This window comes from Leptonotus elevatus, chromosome 2 (assembly GCF_054856555.1).
Source record: "Leptonotus elevatus isolate MCC_2025b chromosome 2, RoL_Lele_1.0, whole genome shotgun sequence".
In the NCBI taxonomy this organism is placed as follows: domain Eukaryota; kingdom Metazoa; phylum Chordata; class Actinopteri; order Syngnathiformes; family Syngnathidae; genus Leptonotus; species Leptonotus elevatus.
In genome coordinates, this window is record NC_141240.1 from 39,733,660 (window position 1) to 39,757,590 (window position 23,931).

At 38.5% G+C, this 23,931-nt stretch overlaps 2 protein-coding genes across 4 annotated transcripts in view; both read left to right on the top strand.

The window, feature by feature from the left end:
* LOC147179985 (adenylate cyclase type 6-like) overlaps positions 1-8,184 on the top strand; it is a 62,896-nt gene extending 54,712 nt beyond the window's left edge. For both annotated transcript variants that reach the window (XM_086067447.1, XM_086067448.1), the window contains exons 20-23: positions 909-1,172; positions 2,893-3,097; positions 3,180-3,304; positions 6,492-8,184. In XM_086067447.1, the coding sequence (XP_085923573.1) occupies positions 909-1,172; positions 2,893-3,097; positions 3,180-3,304; positions 6,492-6,620 (723 nt within the window). In that variant the 3' untranslated portion in view covers positions 6,621-8,184. The remainder of the gene's footprint in view (positions 1-908; positions 1,173-2,892; positions 3,098-3,179; positions 3,305-6,491) is intronic.
* Positions 8,185-10,652: 2,468 nt separating this feature from the next.
* Positions 10,653-22,119, top strand: galnt6 (UDP-N-acetyl-alpha-D-galactosamine:polypeptide N-acetylgalactosaminyltransferase 6 (GalNAc-T6)). 2 transcript variants are annotated; one of them, XM_086070290.1, is made up of 12 exons: positions 10,653-11,308; positions 12,226-12,398; positions 13,442-13,451; positions 13,805-13,818; positions 14,294-14,443; positions 16,687-16,921; positions 17,043-17,160; positions 17,571-17,771; positions 20,762-20,893; positions 20,979-21,080; positions 21,468-21,626; positions 21,708-22,119. In XM_086070290.1, exons 1-12 carry the CDS (start codon positions 10,848-10,850, stop codon positions 21,819-21,821), a joined length of 1,869 nt encoding a protein of 622 aa, XP_085926416.1. In that variant the 5' UTR covers positions 10,653-10,847; the 3' UTR covers positions 21,822-22,119. The 2 variants fall into 2 exon arrangements, with proteins under 2 accessions (XP_085926416.1, XP_085926415.1); XM_086070289.1 differs by lacking the exons at positions 13,442-13,451; positions 13,805-13,818 and having other exon boundaries at positions 10,655-11,308.
* The last annotated feature ends 1,812 nt before the right edge of the window (positions 22,120-23,931 follow it).

The window sequence follows — 23,931 nt, forward strand, 5'->3', positions numbered from 1 at the left end:
ATTTTTAATACAGCATCTCTTAGGCCTGGGTATCGATTCTAATTTCCTCAATTGATTTAATTTCGATTCACAAGAGTTCAGTTCGATTCGATTCTTCCGATTCAATTAGATTCAAATCAATCCGATCTTGATTAATTATGGCACATACATTTTTCTTAAATGTTAAGTACATAATAAAAACTCCACAAATATTAAATTCCAAACTAAATTTTGCGGAGGCAAATAATAAAATGTATTATTAAAAGTAACGCGTGTTATAATCACTTTAGTGTTATACAAAAATTCTGAATTGTCTTAAAGTGCAGTAAGTCAGGTCCTTCATAAATAAAAGAAGATATTTAAAATTCATGTGAACAGTACATTTCAAGAAAACAGTAAGATACCTCCCCAAAAAAATAGCCTCCAAATTTTAATTTTCTTAAGAATTTATGGAAAAAAGAGATATGTAAAATAATAGATGGTTTTATTAATCAATATCAGGCTTGAAAAGGGAAATGTATTCAATATCAATGATTCTAATTTTTTAAACCCAGCCCAAGTATCTCTTTTCCCCATAAATTCATAAGAAAATTGAATTTTAAAGGCTATTTTTTGGGGGGTATCTTACTGTTTTCTTGAAATTTACTGCTCACATGTATTTAAAAGTATTTTCTTAAATTTATGAAAGACCTTATTGCACTATAAGACAAATTATAATCTTTGTCCTTGATATTTAAAAATAGTCGATGTTCCATAATTAATTAATATCGTGTAGTGAATCGAATTGAAAAAAATCGAAAAGATTGAGGAAAATGAAATCGACACCCAGCCCTTAATACAACGCTGTTTGAAACGGCGCACAAAATAATTTCAAACGCCAGTACGCAAATGCAACTAAACCCGATGCCGCCCTCCTCCCTCCTCGCCAGGCAACGGAGGAGAAGGAGGAGATGGAGGAGCTGCAGGCGTACAACCGCCGCTTGCTCCACAACATCCTGCCCAAAGACGTGGCCGGCCACTTCCTGGCTCGCGAGCGGCGCAACGACGAGCTGTACTACCAGTCGTGCGAGTGCGTGGCCGTCATGTTTGCCTCCATCTGCAACTTCTCGGAGTTCTACGTGGAGCTGGAGGGCAACAACGAGGGCGTGGAGTGTCTCCGGCTGCTCAACGAGATCATCGCCGATTTTGACGAGGTGAGCAAGCGTTTACGGACAAAAAGTACACTGCTGGCTTGTCATGGCCGTTTGTTGCGTTAGGAGGCATCGCTCGGTCGATTTATCCTTTTTTTAGCCACTCGAAAAAAGACATTTATTGAAATACCAAATCAGAACACTCGCAAGGAGCTGCTGTAGGCCACAACTCAACACAGACGCTCACACGCAGACTAAGTGGCCAACCAGACCCTTGCTTCTGATGTCGCTGAATGGGCCACGCCCCCTAAAGGCACACATCAGCAGATGAATACGAAGATGTGTACATTTATTATGATTTGATACAAGAAGACAGTGCTATTTTTTTTTTGGACACAAAACAAAATGGTGGCATTTCAAGGGAAATTTGATTTGATATACATTCAAATTAACATGTTTTAACCATATCACTTATAATTAATGAATTAATTATGTATTAAATAGTTAGTTGTGCGTTCATTTTGAGTTAAAGTTCCTTTAAAAGGCACTTTTTTTTACGCGTGATTAATGACCGGCCCTTACTTAAAATTGAAACTGGGGGAATTCCAGTTGCGACGCAGCAGACACGCCCACGTCAATTTTTTTCTGTAATAAATGTAATCATAATGCATATACTTGTGGAGACTGGGGTCACGTTGTATTTTACCATTTGAAAAATGTGCACAATTTCACAAGTTACTTTATGTTAAAGATCAGATAGCTCTTAATATGAAGAAAAAAATGCAGTGAGCTGTCACCGTCTTACAAATGCAATAATGCCATCTAGTGGCAGATATTTTGACCTTAACACAAATCAATATCACACAGTGCATTCATTTGGTGAATTATGAAATTACTGTATCAATGAGTAAAAGATGCAGCCATATTTCTTGGTTAAACATTTTTTTCCACTTTTATGTTAAAAGTATGAAAAATTTGAAAAAAAAATGTACTGTACAATTTATAATAGCCGCGACCCTTGTGAGAAATCAGCGGTTAAGAAAATGGATGGATGGATTTGAATACATTTAGAACAGATATCAAATTTGCGATTAATCCTGAGTTAACTATTGAAGTCATGCGATTAATTACCATTAAAAAATGTAATCGCCTGAGACTCCTAGTAATAAAATGACTATAGAATATTAATTTTGAATTGTACAGAAGAAGATTAGGGCCAGTGAACAAAATAATAAAGGTTGACGAGATTCTCACTTATCTCACATATTTCGCTTTAGAGATTGAAGTCAGAATTCTAAGTTTAAAGTGAGAATTTTGACTGTATTATATAATTCATACAAAATCAAGTAAATAGCTATTTATTGAGTTTAAAAAAAAATTATGAATAAACCAATTTTTGGGGACGCTATGAATGCAACGAGCAGTCCAGGACATTTGTTCATGTAAATACTCGTTACATGTTAGCATTAAGCTAGCAGTCATTCGTTATCGCACAGTGTCGTTAAACATTTTAGTGTTTAGATTTACAATATTGAATTTTATTCTGTTTAATGTGTCGGCTTCACAGTAAACTTCAACATGGAGTGGCAAATAAAAGCTTTGCCTCTTATTTAAAGAACTGCGAGTTAGCGAGTTGCTAAGTTGCTACTTGCGATAACGCCTTTTAGCAGCTGGAAACCAATTGAAAGCATACTTTGGCTTTATATGGTCTGGTTTTAGCGCGAGCCAGTCTCGAGTGATCCAAGCGCACAAAGTTCTCCTCTCATCTCGTCTTCTTTGCCAGATCATCAGCGAGGAGCGATTCCGTCAGCTGGAGAAAATCAAAACCATCGGCTCCACTTACATGGCCGCCTCCGGCCTCAACATGTCCAGCTACGACCGCGAGGGTCGCTCGCACATCCTGGCGCTGGCCGACTACGCCATGAGGCTCAGGGAGCAGATGAAATACATCAACGAGCACTCGTTCAACAATTTCCAGATGAAGATCGGTCCGTGTTGAGATGACGAGCTTGACTTTTGCTCCAGGAGGAGGTTTTGGTGCGTGCCTAATTGTTGATGGGTGCTCCTCAGGGCTGAACATGGGACCGGTGGTGGCCGGGGTGATTGGAGCCCGGAAGCCCCAATATGATATCTGGGGCAACACCGTCAACGTGGCCAGTCGAATGGACAGCACCGGCGTGCCGGACTACATTCAGGTAACACGCACGTCAGCGACTTTTTAAATGCATACCAGAGGAACGGAGTGCGCTGTTAATCTTTCTTTTACAAAGTCCAATAAGGATTATGATGCTGAGCCGCGTAGCTTAACTCATTCGCTGCCATTGACGGCTATAAACGTTTTTTTTTTCACTTTTGTTAACAAGAGTAAGAAAACCTAGAATTTTTGTTTACTGTACATTTAGAGCAGATGTAAAATTTGTGATTAACTCAAGCTATGCAGTTAATTACGATTGAAATTTTAATCACCTGACGCCCCAAATTTTTAATAATCTTCTTTTTTTTTTAATTAATTCACTGCCATTAACGGCTATAAACGTCAAAAAATCTATTTCTATTAGTTTAAAAAAAAAATCCCACTTTTGTTAACAAGAGTATGAAAACCTAGAATTTTGTTTAAGTGTATTCTAGAACAGACATACAATTTGTGATTAATCGTGTGTTAACTAGTAAAGTCACCCGATTAATTACGATTTAAAAAAAATTATCGCCTTAATAATATTTTCTTTTTTTAATTCATTCACTGCCATTGACGGCTATCAACGTAAAAAAAAATCATTTTGACTAATTCTATTATTTTAACATTTTTTTCCACTTTTGTTAACAACAGTATGAAAACTTAGAATTGTTTTTATTGTACATTTAGAACAGATATAACATTTGTAATTAATCATGAGTTAACTAGTGAAGTCATGTGATTAATTACGATTGAAATTGTAATCGCCTGTCGCCCCTAATTTTTAATCATCTTTTTTTTTATGAATTTATGGCAGTGAATGAGTTAAGTAGCACATAACCAATTAAATGTTGCGTTTTACTTTTTCTTTATTTAACCCACCTAAAAGGGGTTAACAAATCATATTTGTTGACTTCCAATCATTATTTGCACATACTGTATTTTACTTTTGAGTCGTACCTATTTTTATTTTGAAAACCGGAAGCTTATTTTGTAAAGAAACCGGAAGTAATGCTTTGAAATACTTACGCTACGAACAAGGAACGATTACCACACCTCCTAACCAACGGCCTTGTGGTAGGATACGTTCTATGACTTTGACTATTCACTTTTGACTTTTGACTTGGACTAAATTGGATCCTCACGGAACAAATTCCACAAGGAACTTTTCGAAAAGGACATTTTATTTTTATTTTATTACTTTAGTTATTGGGCCTAGGATTGTGCACATGTTGTAACATTTTGCATTTTGCTGTTCAAACTAAAAGTTATCATTTTGCAACGTTAAACCCGTGTCACTCCTACAAACCTAGCAGTGGCGTGTACATACTCTGAAGTGGGTTACATTTAGGAATTCAATTTGAATAGAATGTGACTCTGAGTCCCGCGTTCACAATTGTATTTATTTTGCTGCTGTTGTTGTTTAAACAAGACTAGTGTTTGGCTAAAAGACATACTCTGTCTGTGAGTACGTATGCGTGAGGACCGAGACTAGAGTGTCAAAATTAATTGATTAAATAGCAAGTAATCGATTATCAAAACTATTTTAATAATCAAGTCATCGTTTGGAGCCATTTTTTATTTAAAATTGTCCAAATCCTCTGATTTCAGCATGTCAACAGTAATTGTTCACTGATCCTTCATGAAAGAAGACTGATTATCTTCTGTGTTCAATCAAAATAAGACATTTGCAAACATCTGTTTTTACTTTGGAAAACAATGACCGAACCGGTAACAGAGTACAACATCAATCACCTTTTTTTAAATTGCGATACAAATACGAAGTAAACACCAATCGCTGGTTAATAGCAGTCATCAGGCGAGAAAAAAAATGCTTTTGTAATACATTTTCATGGAAAATTTAAAATAAAGCTTATGAGTCAATTAATCGATGGAATAATTGATGAATCAATTCTACAAATGTTGGATAGTGACAGCACTGCATGAGACTTGTCAATATGCGTCCATTCATTCATTTTCTGTGGCGCTTGTCCACATTAGAGTCACATTAGCGTGAGATGCCAGATAACTTTGGGCAAGAGGCCGAATTACAACAACAAAATCATTCAAAAGCTTTCTTTTTAAAGGGGATGTGCTCCTTGGTGTTGTATTTTGATACAAAGTTTCAATAACATGGCTCCCAAAAGCATCTACATTTGAATTCCCCTGCCGCAAGGAAGGACAAATCCTTCACCCCCCCCCCATTAACCCCCCCCCCCCCCCCCCATTACTGTGTAATGTACAACAATGCTGCCACCTGTTGTACAATTCATCCATTTTCTCCATTCATCTTTTGCTTTTGCTTTTGAACGTTTTTTTCTTTTTATTGTATTATGGATGTTTGAATTGTTTAGCACCTTGAGTTGCATTTTAATGTATGAAAGGTGCTATATAAATAAAATGTGATTGATTGATTGATTGCATGTGTACCCCTAAGAATACATAAAGGCACTTCAGTGGGTACATGAGATTTTAGAATTCATTTTAAAAGTAGCATCCATGCAAAAAATCCTTTAAAAAATGATTATTAAATGATGTCAATATTTCAGGAAAATGTAAATTCATAAAATGAGTCGTAATATATACTATATTCGATTTCATTCTACTAGAAACCCAGTCTTCTCTCCCCGTACCAGAATGGTTCGACCCAACCTGTCATATGCCACCCACCATCACCTGCCAATCATTTCAAAATGTTATTTAAAATTAAGTTAATGGTTTCTTTTTGACAACAGACCTTTACTATGATCCCAAAGGAGGATACTTAATGGGGATTATAACTTTAATGTGCACAAATATTTATTTACAATTAAATCAATTCTTCTTTCTTATTTTTTAGTTCTATATTTTTATTTCCAAATAGTTCAAGAGAGACCACTAAAGTTTCATAAATAAATCAATGATAGCATAACACATCTTTTTTTTTTTTCAACCAAAAATGCTTTGCACTGGTTACTTTTCTCAAATAAATAAATAAAAGAAATATTTCACTAGGGGTACTTCACTGAAAAAAAGTTATAAACCAGCGGTAATTTTTTTTTTACGTTTACGCAGACATTTACTGCCAGTTAAAAAGAAAAAAGCCTCCTTCATGCACAAGCCCATCCGTAATCAAGCAACATTTGAAACACAGTTACATGAAGTCCATGTTTTTTCCAATTTGTTTTATTTTTTTCAACGGTTGACTTGTTTTGTGTGTCCTTTCCCAGGTGACCACGGACCTCTACCACGTTTTGGCCAACAACGGCTACAAGCTGGACTGCAGAGGACTGGTCAAGGTGAAGGGCAAAGGCGAAATGACCACTTACTTCCTGACCAGTGGCCCCACCAGCAGTTAACCACGGACCCCCAAACCAACCCAACTCCCCCCACACACACATGCAGGATTATGTTGGTGGAGTTTGAACGCTTTTTTTTTCTTTTCTTTTTTGCACAAGCCCAAAGCCCAGTTGCCTTAGGACGGGAGTGCGCTTGTTTTGTACGAGCTGTACAAATATTTTCTCTGGACTCTTAATTTATTTTTTTTTCTTTTGCGCAGAAGGATTTTTAGTGATGTACAATATAAAGGATAAGCTACACACATTATGAAGGAGGAGAATGACCAAAGAACAACACTGAGACTTTGTCCCAAGTACGCTCATTTAATCGGGTTTGTGTGGTCAAGTCACTGAGGGGCACACACAGGTGGACTAAATCACCACAGATAACAAGTGCAAACAATACGCTTGACGAGTGAGTGAGTGAGTGAGTGAGTGAGTGAGTGAGTGAGTGAGTGAGTGAGTGAGTGCGTGAGTGAGTGAGTGAGTGAGTGAGTGAGTGCGTGAGTGAGTGAAAAAGACTGCTGAACTTTTCCTCCCAAGAGGCATACTGTAACTTTTCACTGTGACTTTTTTCTATATGCGATCATGGTTTCCATTCATCTCCAGACTTCTGGAGATTGCAAGAGGATCATGTCCACTTTGACGCCAATTTCATTCCAAGCAACAAAAAAAAAAATTTCAAAATACAAAGGGAGTCCTTGAGTTACGCCGTACGCGACCGACCAACGTCGTTTCCAGCTTACGGCGTCTGTAGAACCTTCTTTTTTCGTTCATTTCCCACGGTAATCACGCCAGTTGTTTAAAGTTGTGTTTCTGTTACGTCCATCAGCAGGTCGACTCGTCAACAAGCGCGTCACATCTCAGTGTTTAGGTTTGAATTAGCTCCACTTTGTCGTCCGTCAGCAATAAATGTCCGTGCGGAAGCAAGAAATATGAATATGAAAATGGTTCCGGTTCGTTCAAATATGTATTTTTAAAATTACTGTACAACGTATTTTGATGTAACTATCGACTTTAATAGAGAAATCCGACAAAATTCGGGTTACATCTCCAGCGTAGGAACGGAACAGCGCCGTTACTTGAGGACTCCGTTGAGGACAAGTTATTTTTCAAGAGATTTCGGACACAGCGCGTATGCAGGGACTTCTCTCTTTTTTTTTCTTCTTCTTTTTTTTCTTTTTTGCCTTGATGTGAACCAGTTGCAATGGACCAATTTTCCAAACAGACTTATTTTTGTCACCCCTCAAACAGTCCGTCGAATGTATGTGAACATGAAATGACCACTGAAGGACACGCGCCACTTTGGGATTCCCGTTTGCTGCAAATGAATTATGTACAGGACGTGTACATGCACTGCAGTGTTTTGGAGCTGACTTTTCCGTAGAGGACCACAATATTTCTGCCTTAAAAAGGTGACGCCTTTGCCTGAAAAGTTAACCAAATACCCCTGAGTCATCGTTTCGGATAGGACGGCAGCAAATGATTCTTTTTGCCTTAATTGTGTGTCCCTTTTTTGTCTGTTGATGCACTTCTACAGCACGACTGTAGTATCTATTTTAAAATAATAAAGAAAAGAAAAGTGTCCAACTGCTTCTGTGACATGCTGCACGTTGCACCCAGCGCTTTGAACGCGGCTCAGATTCAGTAACTTGAGAACGCTTTCCTCTTCTCCTTTTCCCCAAATAAATCCATCTCCGGTTTCAGGAGGGCTGTGCGATGGAGAGCGTTTAATTGCTCAAATATGAATAATGCATTTCTGTCAGTGGCAAAGTTCTCACATCATTCCAATCAAGCCTCATAAATTCCTGCTAATCCCTTGTGAAAAAAAAAGTCCTTGTGTTCAACATGCAGAGTTGGCAAAGTGATGTAAATAACAAAACTGTGGCTTGTTTGACATTCCATAACACCATCACAAGCAAGGGTCCAATCGAATTTGAAACATAAGCACCTTTTAAAGTATACTTAGATCTGCTTCATTATTTGGATCAGAGTTTTGTAATTAAACCAGTTTAACTTGAAGAGAGTTGGAGATTGGCTGTAATAATCAAAATCTGAGGATAACACTCCTAGTAAGAATGGCACGAGAGGGAGTGGTAACTGTGAAATTACAAGTCAATTATTTAAACTGTAAATGGAAAGGAGAAATAAGCTTTGGGATGTTCGGTGTGCATTGTTTCATAGTGTCTATCAGAGGAGAAATGAAAAGGTGATGGTGAGAATCATTTTTTCCAGAAAGAATGCAAGTGTTTTTTTTTATATTCCTCTAATATTTCGTGTTTTTATTTTATTCACCCATTTTTTGTAACACATACACGCACACACATGTTTGTTGTTCTCTTTTTGTGGGGCCATCTCATTGAAATAATGCATTTCCTCAACCCAACCATCAAAAATGATTGCCTACCCTTATTCCTAACCTCAACCATAACCCAATTCAAACCTAAACTCTAAAACCAAGTCTTGACCCTCAAAAAGAGGCCTGTTAAATCCCGAAATGTTGGCCCCACTATGTAACAAAAACAAGACCATACACACACACGCGCACGCACGCAAATGTATTTGACAAACTATGTATTTTCAATATTAATAATTGATGTAGTTGTAATAATATGTAATATTATAACAGTATTATTATTATTTTTCTAAACTCAGTATTATCTTAAAAAATAAATAATAATAATTCGCCCGGGCTGTAATTACCTGTGAGTGGGTGTTCAGGTTTAAACCAGTAGACGGCGCGCTTGCACCATTCGTGTCTAGGTGATTACTGATGATAGCCGTTAGCTTTCTTCTTTATAATAATATACTGTATGTATATCTTTGAACAGTCTTTATCTTGCGTCGTCATCATTTGTCTATTATGTCTAATGTTAATGACATTGTGGCAGAGAGTTTTTCTTATTGGTTGTGATTTAGTCTCTGAAAATCCAGTACAATGACACACATACATTACGTTCCATTTTGAGATTCACTGCATTTCGTTTACAGTGTAGATTTTGACAACTCGTAACATTTCATGATGCTTACCCAATATTGTATGTTCTTTGTGGGAATTTGGTATATCTCAGTGCTATTCTGTAAAAATCTAAATACAAATACATGTAATATTTTTATTAGCTGTCTGTGACCCACTTTTGGGTCCCAACCCACCAGTTGAGAATCCTTGTGTTATGTTAGGATAACAACAGCTAGCATGTTAGCATTTCATCAATTTTCAATAGAAATAGTATCTGAATATACTGTATTGCTTAAAGCCCTCTAATTCTGTATTTGCGGTTTCTATACTTAAGTTTCTAACTTGCTATTTGTTAGCATAACAACAGCTAGCATCAATACTACATCACAAGTCAAAATGGCGGTGAAAGCATTGGACTTTGGATCGTTGTAATTTGATTTGAGAGGATTATTTTGATTTCAAAATATGATGAAATGTTGTCGTTTAACGACTAGAACAATCTGCTTGGTTTGTCAGCTAGTCACAGGCAAAAGCAATACAATACGCCGTTTGTTTTCACCTTGTAAACGAAGCATTTGCATTGCGGAAATAACAGAAATACCCAAAAGTTTAGAATTGACAATGCTTTAGTTTCTAACTTGCTATTTGTTAGCATAACAACTGCTAGCATGAATAGCATCAATACTCAATAGAAATAATTGAAACCCTTGTCAATTGGTTTAGTGCTTTTCCTTACACGTAAAAAAAAAGTCAAAGCAAATATTTTCTGTGACTAATGGGTAAAAGAGGTTTAGAAAATTGATCCCTTCTTATTCTGCCATTTTGTGTTTGTCTTTCCAGGTACCTAACTTCGTCTTCTCCTTTTTTGTTAAATGGAGGAAACACGATTGTAATATGTTCACGTCAGACCCCTTTAAATAACACATGAGTAGAGAGTAAGCGTGAGTTTCCGTGTTCACTTTAGACAGCCACCGTTGCAGCACCGAGATCCTGTTTCGGCAATCCAGGAAACAGGTCTTGCTTTGGTTGAAGTAGAAGTACTGGTTACGCCTCAGATGTCAATGGAACCGGGTGAGGCGGGGGTTGGTTCACTGATGTAGGAGTGAGCTTGAGACGGCCCACCTGCTGTCACGTGGGTCCCGGGGAGGGCAGGTGTGCTGTTAAGTGAACCTGCTGCTGCTGCTGTGACACCTGAAGGGAGTCGGTTGAGCAAATGTCTCCTTGATTTGCCGGCACTTCCTCAAATCACTTCACACATTCGCACTCCGCCTCGAGGCCGCGCCTGAAGCATGCGTCTGTTACCCCGACGCCGCATGTCCCCCCTCAAGCTGGCTGTCTTTGGGGGGGCTATCTTCATGGTGGCCTTGGTGTTCTTCCAGAAGGTCCCGGACACCTCGCTCACCGCCGAAGCCGGGCTCTGGGAGCAGGTGGCGAGCAAGGACAAGATGATGATCCTGGTCCGAGAGGCTGCCAAAAACTTGGGCTTCCAGTTGCCTAATCCGGACCTATTAGAGAACATCCCTTGCCCCCTTGGTGTCTACAGCAAGGCTGAGCTCAAGCCGCACCTCGATAGACCGCCTCAGGACCCCGAAGCGCCCGGTGCGAATGGGGATGGCTTTGAAGGAAACAATCTGTCTCCCGAGGAGACCAAGGAGAAGGAGGACGGCATGACCAAGCATTGCTTCAATCAGTTTGCTAGTGACCGCATCTCACTCGGACGGAGCCTCGGCGACGACACTCGACCTCCAGAGTAAGATGTGATTTTTTATTTTTTTTTACAACCCTTATAACTTGAGGCTTTTCTCAGGCTGATTAATTATTGACAGGTGCAGCCGACTTTTCAGACCTTTCTTTGTGACGCAAATTATGTCAGAATGTCACAGTATAGAAGAGGACTTTTGCAATCGATTAATCTAGCGATTATTTCAACGATTAATCGACTAATCGGGTTCATTTTAATTTTGCAAGTGTATTACAAAAGCATTTCCCCCCCCCCCTGATTACTGTTTATTAACTAGCGAATGGTGTTTATTACATGCTTCATATTTTCAGGGGGATTTTTAAAAAGAAAATGTTGAACAATTACCGGTTCTGCAAATGTCTTATTTTGATGAAAACACAGAAGATAATCGGTGTTCTGTCATGAAGTACTACAGAGATCAATGAACAATTACAGTTGATATGCTGAAATCAGAGGATATGGACAATTTTAAATAAAAAAATGGCTCAAAACAATTCCTCGATTATTAAAATAGTTGTCGATTAATTTGATAATCAATTACTTGTCGATTAATCAATTAATTTTGACAGCTCTAAAGAGGACTTACTCGATGTCAAATGTTTATCATGGCCGGTATCGGAAGCTTCCATGATTACCCGATACCTAAAAATAAGGCCTTTATCGGCCTTATACCGACGGTACGATCCCTAATTATAACAATTGACATTGGTGCGGCCTCTCTAATTTTAACTGGGACATTTCTGTGGAAATAGTATGATGCTGAGCTAAAATGCATTTTAAATGCAATTGTAATACAACTGAAATATAATCAGAAACGCTGACAGTAGCATGCTAACATTTAGCCACCTGATTGATTGGGTTTCTCGACCTCCATATCACTAAGTATTCAGATACTTATTTGTCATTACAATGGATCACATGCTCAGGTGCTTGGCCCAGAAGTTCTTCCGCTGTCCTCCGCTGCCCGACACCAGTGTGATCATCGTGTTCCACAACGAGGCCTGGTCCACGCTGCTCCGAACGGTGTACAGCGTCTTGTACACGTCGCCTGCGATCTTGCTCAAAGAAATCATCCTGGTGGATGATGCCAGTACTGAAGGTGAGAGACCCCAAATCTGCGTTTTTAACTAATTCAGTGACAGACGTTTTCAGATCCTCCTTTACCGAAATCTAAATGTATAAATACGTACATGGGATTGACTGGGATACACTTGAGCTCACTCGTAACGCTGTGGACTCACAAACTGTAGTACCAGATTCAATCCTGGTTCTCCACATTAGAAAGAAGTTAAAAAGGGCAATCATGAGCTTAGAATATGATGTCATTATTTATTAATTTTTTTGTAACACTTCAAAAGAGTCATGTTTTTTTTTCTCCCTATACAGAGGAGGCATACGTTAAAATTGTTATAATGTGTGGTGGTATCATTGAGTAGACTTTGAGTATTGTATCTCGATGCCGGGCAGAGTTTCCTTTTTTTAGAAATGAAAATCTGGGTACCCGAAAGCTAGCTTGCGAGCTAGTTAGCTAGCTTCTTAACAAGCTCACTTTGGAATGGGACAACATTCTGTTGTTTTTTCTCCCTGATGTTTCTGAAAGTAAGATTGTGAGAAACAATATCTTATTGCTGGCAAAGTATTTTATTCATGGCGCAGGGTAAAGCCTATATTCACAGCCTTCAAGAGACAGGTGCAAGACAACTATGTAAAGTCGTTAAAATATATGACATGTAAAAATGCTTTTTTCTTGATGCGAAAACTTCAAGTTACAACTGTTTGATAACCTCTGATGTATATATGTGTTTGTGTGTGTGTGTATGAGAAGTGGTGATGATTGTGTTACTGTTTAGTGCCTTGTAAACCGCACTTTGACATTTCTTTTTGATTTGTGTTTAATGCCAAAAATGTTTGTTTAATTTTGTAATTTCATTAATAAATAAAATAAATTTATTATTATTTTTTTAATTAAAGCTTCCTAACAAGTTAGCTAGCTAGTTATTTTTTCTTTTCTTTTTCTTTCCCTTTTAAAATAATTTTTATTTCACATTTTCTGCTAGTGCTTTTTTCACTGAAGCGAGCGAACTATAACCTTGCTCTGCAAGCTGAATTCTCGCGATATTTGTGAGTTCACAAACTCCCGAGACTACATCTTGTACCGAGCCGGTGGACCAATCACAGAGCAACATTGTTTTTGGGGGCGGGATATGCAGCTGTGACGAAACCAGGAAGCGCCGACACCCGGGAAACACATACTAACCTAACATGGACGAATGGACGCTGCAATTAATTCTGTTCTCACAGAATGACTCACCATTTCCTTGTTAAATGTTGAACAGCGAGAGGCGCTACGTGCATTTTTAGCTGGTAAACATTTTCGTGCTTTTTTTCTATCCTACGAACGTACACATGATGCCGCATCTTCCAATCAGCTCGACGTATTGTACACAATATCCCGCCTCTCCCAAGAAAGTCACCGTGGAGAAGTCACAGATTTATGTTCTGGAGATCTCCATTGCCAGGTTAAGCTAACCAGCTGTCACTGAGTAATTAGATATTACGGTCACACCCCTCTTGTCAATCATCTGACACTTGACACATCTTCACTGGTAAATTACGCCCATAATTGTCATCACACCCAAACCAATGGATAGCAGCCAGTTAGTTTGCTTTTGACAGATCATCAGGCAATGATCCAATTTGACTTCAATGGTCCCAAAATGACGATTTATTTACTACAAATAATGTATATTTGTTCATCTATGCTAGGGTCATATAGGGAGTGACAGGCACGACAATTACATGTGCTTTTCCACTAGATTGAAGAAGGTCCAACTAACCTGTGTTTCCACATATAGACAGAATAACAGCTTTGTGTTCAACTAAACGGGCCCACATTCCATACTGGCAGTTTAATGAGACAGGGTGATTGAAAAATTATATATTTTTAACTTTAAAATTTAAAAACTAATCTAAAAATATTTTTCTTCCCCTTAGAGAACCTGCAGGAGCAACTGGAGGAGTTTGTCCGCAATCTGAAGATTGTCCGTGTGATGAGGCAGCGGGAGAGGAAGGGACTGGTCTCAGCCCGGCTGCTGGGCGCCAGCGTCGCACAAGGCCAAGTGCTCACCTTCCTTGACGCGCACTGTAAGCTGGCACAAAGTCACAAGGGTCAATAGCACAGCAGTTCACGAGCACGGTAGCTCAACAACACAGTAAGCACGAGCATACGCATGTTGAGGACACATTTTTCCTGTCAACAATCAACATAGTTACTAGCAGTGGTGGGTAACCAAGCACAAATACAATGCGTTGTTTTCATCTGCAGGCTACTTTTAAAGATGCATTGTGCGGTATGCATGCTCCACAAATGCCCAGATGAGTACGAAGAGCCTTTTAAAGACTGCGCAAGACACGCCATCGTTTCTTGATAGAGGGTGGGAACCCTACATACAAGGCTCACCATAACGATTATCTCACGATATGACGATACCGCGATTATCGATATATTGGTCAGGAAATAAATCCACAATAATCTACAATAAAACTACTCAAGACATAAACGGATGATTTTTCAATGAGAAAATTGTTTCTTTTTGTACCATCACTGAAATACAATATTACAACTGGTGTCTTCTTCACAGTGAGTAATTTAGCGCTTTTTATTTTATTTTATTTTTTAACAAATACGAATGTCTTCTTAACAGAGACAACTTTCTGGGAACAAATTTGTGTCTTTCTTAAACACTATTGTCATGCAACATGTCAGTCAGTCACATTTGTTTTATTTTATAAACTGTGACACAATTTTTTAGTGTAACATTGCAAAAGTAAATAAATAAATACAATTACTCCAACGTTAAATCCAATTGAATCAATATTAATATTCCTCAGAAATTGTGTGCTTCAAAAAGTCTAACCATAAAATATGTTTTAAAATGTTACGCATGCAAAACGGAGTCACCTGATGGACAGATAAATGTCTTACACAAGTAAAAGTAAGTTCATTAGTCTTCTTTGCCTGAAAACTTCTGTACATTTCCCCGCCATTCTTATAAGGTGCTCCCCCTAGTGGCCCCACCAAGTAATTGCTCAATATGTAATGAACAATGTAGCCTTTATAGCAGCCGTATATTAACTACAAATATCAATATTTGGCGTAGGCATATCGATAGTCGATCGAGAGACAAAGTATCACGATTTACCGCGATATTGAGATATCGTCACACTCCTATTAAATGAGCTTACACAGAGACCGTAGTTACGCTTTAGGCCAAAGGTGGCAGTCGCGAGTAAAAAAGTGACCAAGTACACAATGCTCCCTTGATTTGAGTCTTTAATTTTGTAATTACGTTTTACTTTTACTCGCTACTTTTAAAACGAATAATCTTTCTATTTCTCCACTTTGTCTAAAGAGGCTCTTTACTTTTTTCATCCCAATGTAAAAAAAGAAAAGATGGAAAGGATAGATGAGATGGGGAAAAAAGCTAGACATTAGTAACTTAGAGAAGCTAGCTATCATTAACGAGCATGGTTTTTTAAAATGTGTTTTTTCTCCATTGTGCCAAAACACCAAAACAGGTCTTGTATATCAATAAGAGTAAAAAAAAATGTTTTACTTTTGTACGAATGTACATTACAGAGTCTGTGCTTTCTTTAAAAAAAATGTCCTAAGTAAAAATGGTTAATTAATAATTTCCTGTTGTACTTCTACTGTTACCAGAGTATTAGGACTTGAATCAAGTCAGACTTAGGTCTACAATTTTGGTTAAAACTTACAAAAATCTGCACTTTGCCTTGCCTTGCCTTGTAGGGGGGGGGGGTGATTTGTTTTTAAAAGAAAAGTTATTTCTGCATCGTGTGCACAAACCTGTCAAGCCACCAGTATGTATGTTGCTATGATGAGATGGGAGGCAGGACTGACCAGATGAAGTGCAGAAAATGGATTTGACAGAACTCAAATCAAATCAGAAGTCCGGAAATAATCAGTTTCAATAGCAAGATCAAAAGATCAACAAAAATGGATCATTACGTGTTTAAGGTGATGCAAAATGTGAGTCTTGCTTGTATATTTCATGCAATTTCCTGAACATCTGGCAGCTGCTTAAACTGTAACTCCATTCAAAATTGTTCACTGCTGCTTTTTACAAGTAAATATCATTTTTGTTGTTGCAACCATCTTGTTTTCATTGTGTGATTTGCTAAGCTAGGTGTTTTGTTTTATCCCGCTTTTTAAAAATTATTTTCTCTTAACCTTTATCATTGCATTTCACCTTAATCATTATTTCTTTGCCTCTATAAAGCACGATGGATTTGCCTTCCGTACGAATGCTGAATGGACACATATGAGACAAACAATTGTCATTTTGTGTGTTTTTTTTTTTTTTTAGGTGAGTGTTTCTACGGTTGGCTGGAGCCACTCATGAGCCGGATTGCGCAAGAACCCAGCGCGGTGGTCAGTCCGCGTATCGCCACCATCGACTTAAACACGTTCAACTTCAAGAAGCCTGCGGCCAGCCAGAGTTACAACAACCGAGGCTCCTTCAACTGGGCCTTGATGTTTATTTGGGAAAACATCCCTACCAACATCTTGGCCTTGCGCAACAATGAAACCTATCCTATCAAGTAAGCAGTCCAAGTAAAAAAAAGTACAGACTCTAAAATGACAAAAGTTGAAATTAAAGACCACTGCAAGTAAGTACTGGCTTTTTAATTATTTATTCTTTTTTACCTTTGGCCATTTTAGAACACCCACGTTTGCTGGAGGTCTCTTTTCCATAGCAAAAAGCTACTTTGAACACATCGGAACATATGATGACCAGATGGAGATTTGGGGTGGCGAGAATTTGGAGATGTCCTTCCGGGTCAGTCTTGTCCCCCCCAACCCCCCCACCCCGCCCCCCTTTTTTGTTTTTACAAACGTCACCTCATACATTGTGAATTTACCAGTTAAGACACAAATCCCTAATTTCTCTACATTTCCTATACTGTACATGTGAAATTTCAGCGAGGGCAGTATGGTGCCCTCGTGATTAGTGCATCTGCCTCATGGTTCGGAAATTTGGGGTTCAAATCAGGCTGCGGCCTTCCTGTCTGTGGTTTGCAAGTTATGCGCGTGCTTGCGCGGGTTTTTCTTCCCACAAACGTTGTCACTACGCATTTCAACAGCACTACAAAATGGCCTCTCTCGCCAATATTGAGCATGGCTTAGGGTTCCTCGCCTCTGGCTGGGTTCGATTGTGTTCCATTTGACTGAAGCGGTGTTGCGATTTAGGTGTGGCAGTGCGGCGGTCAGCTGGAGATCCTTCCTTGTTCTGTGGTGGGCCACGTCTTCCGTACCAAGAGTCCGCACACTTTCCCCAAAGGCACCGACGTCATCGTTCGCAACCAAGTGCGGCTGGCCGAGGTCTGGATGGACGACTACAAAGAGCTCTTCTATCGTCGCAACAAGAAGGCCGGCATCATGGCCAGTGAGGTGACCATTTTGTTACGCGTGAGGCGCTACCAGGCCTGATCCGTATCGTGCATCTGGAAGCATGTCTGCGTCGATTCTGTTATCCAGGTCAGGGTAATCCACAAAGGTTGAATTGAGGCGACTGGACTTTTTCTCATTTTGTTCAAGACCTTTTACTTGACATCCAAAAGGCTTCTACTCTTATTTGTTTTAGGTGTTCAGTCGAGCTATTATGAAAGTGTGGAACTGCAAATGGGGAGTGACTGGCAGATACGCGCAAATGTATTTATAAATACGTTTTCAACGAATTTAAATACTTGCAAACATGTTCGAACATACTTGCAAATACATTTAAACTTATTTGCAAATACATTTGAACGTGCTTGTTGGCTAAATACTAAAAACGAAATACAAAAGCATTTCCCCATAATGCCATAGGGGTACTGACTCGCACATGTAAAAAAACAAAACAAAAACTTTGTCAGTGGATTACATTTTTTAATCGTAATTAATCGCATTACTTCAATAGTTAACTGATGATGAATCACATTTTTTAAAATCTGTTCTAAATGTACTATAAAAACATCCAATAATTTTTTTCATACTCTTGTTAACATAAAAGTAATTAAAAAAAAAAGTTAATCTAATAGAAATATGGCTGCATCATTGATACAGTAATTTCATAATAATTCATAAAATTGAGTTAAAAGATGTACTGTAATGTAAAAAAAAATTTTGTGTGAGTTTTGTTTGTGTTGAGGTCATTTTTCTGCCACTGGATGGCATAATTGCATTTGTAAGACATTGGTGACAGCTCAGTGCATTTTTATTTTCATATTAAGAGCTATCTAATTTTGAACATGAAATAACTTGGGAAATGATGCACATATTTTAAATAGCAAAATACAACTGGACCCCAGTCTGCACAAATATATGCATTATTATTACATTTATTACTGCTAAGTTTTGACGTGGTCGTGTCATTTGCGTACGGAGCAGTCATTAATCTCTTGTTTAAAAAAATTCTGCCGTTAAAGGAACTTTAAATTAACTCAAAATTAACTCCACTAAATTTGACACCCCTAGTTTTTAGCATTTGGCTTACCGGTACATTTTTCTAATACTGTACGTTTGAAAACTACTGAGTATGCGCAAGTCAATATCCCGTGGGAAATAAATGTTAAGTTTAAGCATTTAGCCTACAAGTATGTTCAATTCATTCTTTTGAATGTATTTAAATACGTATAAACGTATTTGCAAATGCGTTCAAATGTATTTGCCGGTCAAAATTGTTTTACTCCACATCGTCAGTTCCATGCGTCCGTAATCAATTGATACCTCAGTGAATGTGTTCTCCAGTCGTGCTCACAATCGATTGTTGTTGTTGCCTGGCAAGGCTGCTAAGCAACCGTCCGTCATACCAACTGCTCATTCACTTGACACCGATTTTTGCACTGCGAGGAGTGAGCAGGTAAGGACGAAAATTTCCAAAAACAGTCTGTGTCAAACTAGAAAACTCGTCTCTCAACAGAGGGCAAGGTTTGAGGCGTCTTAAGATTGTCTCATTCCACAGGCAAGAGCTGTTTTGCCTCCAGGCGAGTAAAGCGCGGGTTGCGGTTGGTATTCAGGACGGAGATTCACCTCCACGTCTCTCAGCAACAACAACAATAATGTCACCAACCACCAAAGCGTAATTAACTCATTCACTGCCATTGACGGCTATAGACGTCAAAAATTCATTTCAACAATTTCTATTAGTTTAACTTTTTTCCCCTCACTTTTGTTAACAAGAGTATGAAAATCTAGGGGGGAAAAATATTGTACATTTAGAACAGATATAAAATTTGTGATTATTCGTGAGTTAACTAGTGAAGTCATACAATTAATTACAATTACAAATTTATATTGCCTGACGCCCCTAATTTTTAATAATCTTTTCTTTTTTTTATCGCGTCAGGTGATTAAAATGTTTTATTGTAATTAATCGCATGACATGAATAGTTGAGTCATGATTAATTACAAATTTTATATCTGTTCAAAATGTACAATCAAAAATGTTTCTAGGTTTTTATATTCTTGTTAACAAAAGTGGGAGACATTTTAAACTAATAGAAATAGTTAAAAATTATTTTTGACGTCTATAACCGTCAATGGCAGTGAATGAGTGTAATTCTAATTACAGAAATTTTTTAAAACTGAGAAACAAAAATAGAACTGAGAAGCCTTTTTTTCCACAGATTTCACAGCGTTTCACACAAAATAAGATCATCTGTTAATGATCCCCAGAGGGGAAATTCAAATTGCAGCAGCACATAGCAGAACATTTAAAAAAATAAACATACAAATAACAATAAATAATACACTAATATATGTTATAAATAACAACAACTTATTTGGTTATGATTTTTTTTAAATTAGTTTAGATTATAAATAGGCATTGAGTCAAGAGATGATTGTATTGTTTGTTTGTTTTTATGATTAGTTTTAGTATTAGATTTATTTGTAATATGGGATACCTAACTTCTGCTTTTACCAGAGTACCTTTACAGAGTGTGAGTAATTTTCCCACATCCATCATCATCATGCGAGTGGGCGTGGCCCAACTGACAGCATGTAACGTCAGCAACCTTGATAGCTATTGTAAAACCGGAAAACAGGCAGTTTTTTTTTTGTTTTTTTGTTTTTCCAATTCTAGTTTTCTTTATTTGGTTGTTTTTGTGATGTTTATGATAACATTGGCACACACTCGTAGGTGTGCATAGTTGACCTCAGAGACACGACTGCCTTTTGTCAGAATTGCCTTTTACATTTTTTAAGTATTTCAGAAAACAAAATGTTCTTGTTATGGGGCAAGGAACCATTTCAATTTCATATGTTTTGACATACAGCTGTAACATGACTACCTTCGGAAAAAGTGAAGCATTGCGACTGCTTTTCAAATGCACTGTATGAGATGACTTCAAAAAGTATTGAATTGAAATGTTGGTTTTAAAAAGTGCTTCTGTTCGTAGCATTCATACAGGAACATCTCCGATCGTGTGAAACTGAGAGAGAACTTACACTGCAAGAACTTCTCCTGGTACCTAAACACCGTCTGCCCAGAGTTGTACGTTCCTGACATGCTGCCATTGCAATACGGAGCAGTAAGCCACATTTGTCTTTATTTTTTTTTATTGCTCTACGTGGATGTCGCACAAACTTCGCCCCACATTTATTGTTTGCTTGCAGATAAGGAATGCCGGATCTAAAACGTGCCTGGACGTTGGAGATAGGAACGCAGAAGGGAGACCTCTTATCATGTACAGTTGTCACAACCAGGGAGGCAACCAGGTACTCAGACTATATATATATATATATATATATATATATATATATATATATATATATATTAGGGGTGGGAATCTTTGAATGTCTCACGATTCGATTCCGACTTTTTGGGCCTGCGATTCGATTCAGAATCGATTTTCGGCTAAGAATGATTTTTTTTTATTCAAAATGGTTTGATTGACAGTTTATAGATGTGCAAAGAATCGTAATGATCTACTCCAGTTTGGCTCACTAATGCTAATTAGCACGCTACTCGCGGCACTTTTATCACTCAAAAGAACGGCTCCACGCTGCAAATATATATATATATATATATATATATATGTATATATTTATTTGTATTTATATTTGTCACCACTGTGGAATGAAGGTGTTTGTGGTCTTTTTCAGTATTTTGAGTATACGTCCAAAAAGGAGCTGCGTCATAATATCGGCAAGCAGTTATGTCTTCAGGCGGCGCCTCCTCCAGAGCCGGTGAAGATACAGCCGTGTGCGCTGAAACAAAGAGACTCGAAGCCGTCACCGCACCAGGAGTGGGTCTTCACGCAGGTCTGTTTGGCTCGCCGCGTTTAGGCCCCGAAAACTGGCGTGATGACGCTCGCCAATGCTTTTCCTTTCTTACCTCTTCAGGAGAACCTCGTGAAGAATCCCATCAGTGGGAAATGTTTGCAGCAGACAGACAAAGTCATTGTGATGGCGAAGTGTAATGCTTGGAACGACGACCAGCGCTGGAGCTTCAGCTGACATCTTTTGGCCCCCCATTTAGGCCAGACGAGATTTTAGCACACAGACTCAAGTAGATCCATTTGGATTGGCATTCACTGCTTTAAAGCAGGCGGGAAGTCGGGTTTGGGTGGATCGAAGGTGGCGTCGGCAGCGCCAATGCGGGCACTGACATCCGATGCTCAAGTCTCACAGAGGTTTGACGGGAATTTTACACTTTGGACTTCCTCCGGTGATGGTGAAGCAGGTGGTGGTGGCGGTGATGAGGAGTATTAAGCAAAATACTCTCATAACTAGATAAGTTATTAAAAAACATTTGCAAGAGGACACTGATTATCTTGTTGGTTTGATTTTAACATCGCGATAGAGAACACGGAGATGAAACTTTTTCTATTTGACAGCAAAATTATTTAGAAGTGTCTTTTTTTTTGTGCTTCACAGTTACAAAGCATTTAAATGCAAAATACAACATTTAAAGGCAATTTAAAAAATCGGAACAATTTAAGATATTTAGAAACAAAGTAAAGAAATATAAAGTAGGTTTTTTTTTTTCTTTCTTAAAGAGCTCAGTATTGTTCATTCGGAAATGTCATCATCATTGCTCTTTATTTTATTTTTTATTTTTTATTTTTTTTATATATATATATATATATATATATATTTTTTTTTTGTATGTGTATGTGCGTGCGTGCGTGCGTGCATGCGTGCGTGTATTTGTTAGCTCACCAAAAACCTATTAAAAAAAATCCCATACCGTTCACCTAAACCGAACACCGCCGTCAGGAGACCCGAGGGGACCAAAGAAAACCAAGGAAGGTGAAATCCAGCACCGACCAGACACCACCCACCGGGCCACCCACCAGAATTCTTCCCCAACCCAAGAAACATCTAAATTCCAACAAATCCAAAAAAAAAAAAAAAAATCAGGGAGACCTCAAGAGACCAAAGGAGAGACTGAGGAAAGGAAAGAAAGACAGACGAAGCAGAGTGAGATCCACAGACACCAGCCAGCCTCCACCGATTCAACGACCTGAGGAGGAAGCAGATTGTGTCTGATTTTCGATAGATGCTGGTGTGGTGGATCTGGCATGCATGAAAACCTCCACCAAAGAGGGGAGCCGTCGACCCCCGCCAGGACAGAGCAAGCGCAACACCTCAGGGCCCCCCAGGCCGCGGCAGCGCCAAAGGACGACCCCCGGGCCCCGCCGGGGCCACCGGCCGGAGAGCAAACCCAGGAGCAGGAGCGCCCCCCACCCCAACACGGCCCGCGCCCCCGACCCAAGTAGTTTTTTTTTAATTACTGAATGTCAAGCGCTAAAAGACCTTAATCATAGGTATTGAGACAAAAAGTATATTTTTGTTTTTGTTTTTTTCCCCTGCATTTAAAAGCATTTACACTTGGGGCTAACTTCAGTTATGTTGTGTCATTTGCGTGCAGCATAACAGCTAAATGCTGATGCACCGTGTTTGCTTTGAACTCTTGGCTATACTAATTGACCCGGGTGGGCTGACCTCAGAGCCCTACTGGGTTTATATTCAATTAGTATGTCTTTAATGTATTCTGGACCTAAGCCTAAACAAGTGATTTGTCGACCAGTAGCAGAATTTTAAAATCTATTGTAGGTGTGTAACAATTTTAAATAGTCATGAAATAGATATCAAAAAATCCAATTTAAGATTGTATAAGTTGCTCATATTTTTTTTTTTTTTTTGATATAAACATTTTTGCAATAGCGTCTATCAAAAATGGTTTGACAATCCCATAAGGTGTGTGTCAATTTGAAGTCAGATTTAATGATTGTCATTTGATGACGAAGGCCTTTATTTGGAAAATCAAATGAAGGACTTTAAGAATCTGTGCCCACAATGTAGTTAAAAAAAAAAAAAAATCCTCGGATACAATTTGTATTCAACAACATAGGCAGTTAGAAGTAAAAACACAATCATAACGTTTGCGTCACTGTGATTAAGAGACATGTAACGGTACGTCGTGCATCAAAAGGGAAGATCTATAAATCTCCCGATTCCTGCTACGCGCCCACAGAAACACAAAGAAACACTTATTGTTTGCCTCGTTTACTGCCAATCCTCAACTGTCACCGCGGCAAAGGGCTGGTTGAAAGCCTCTCGT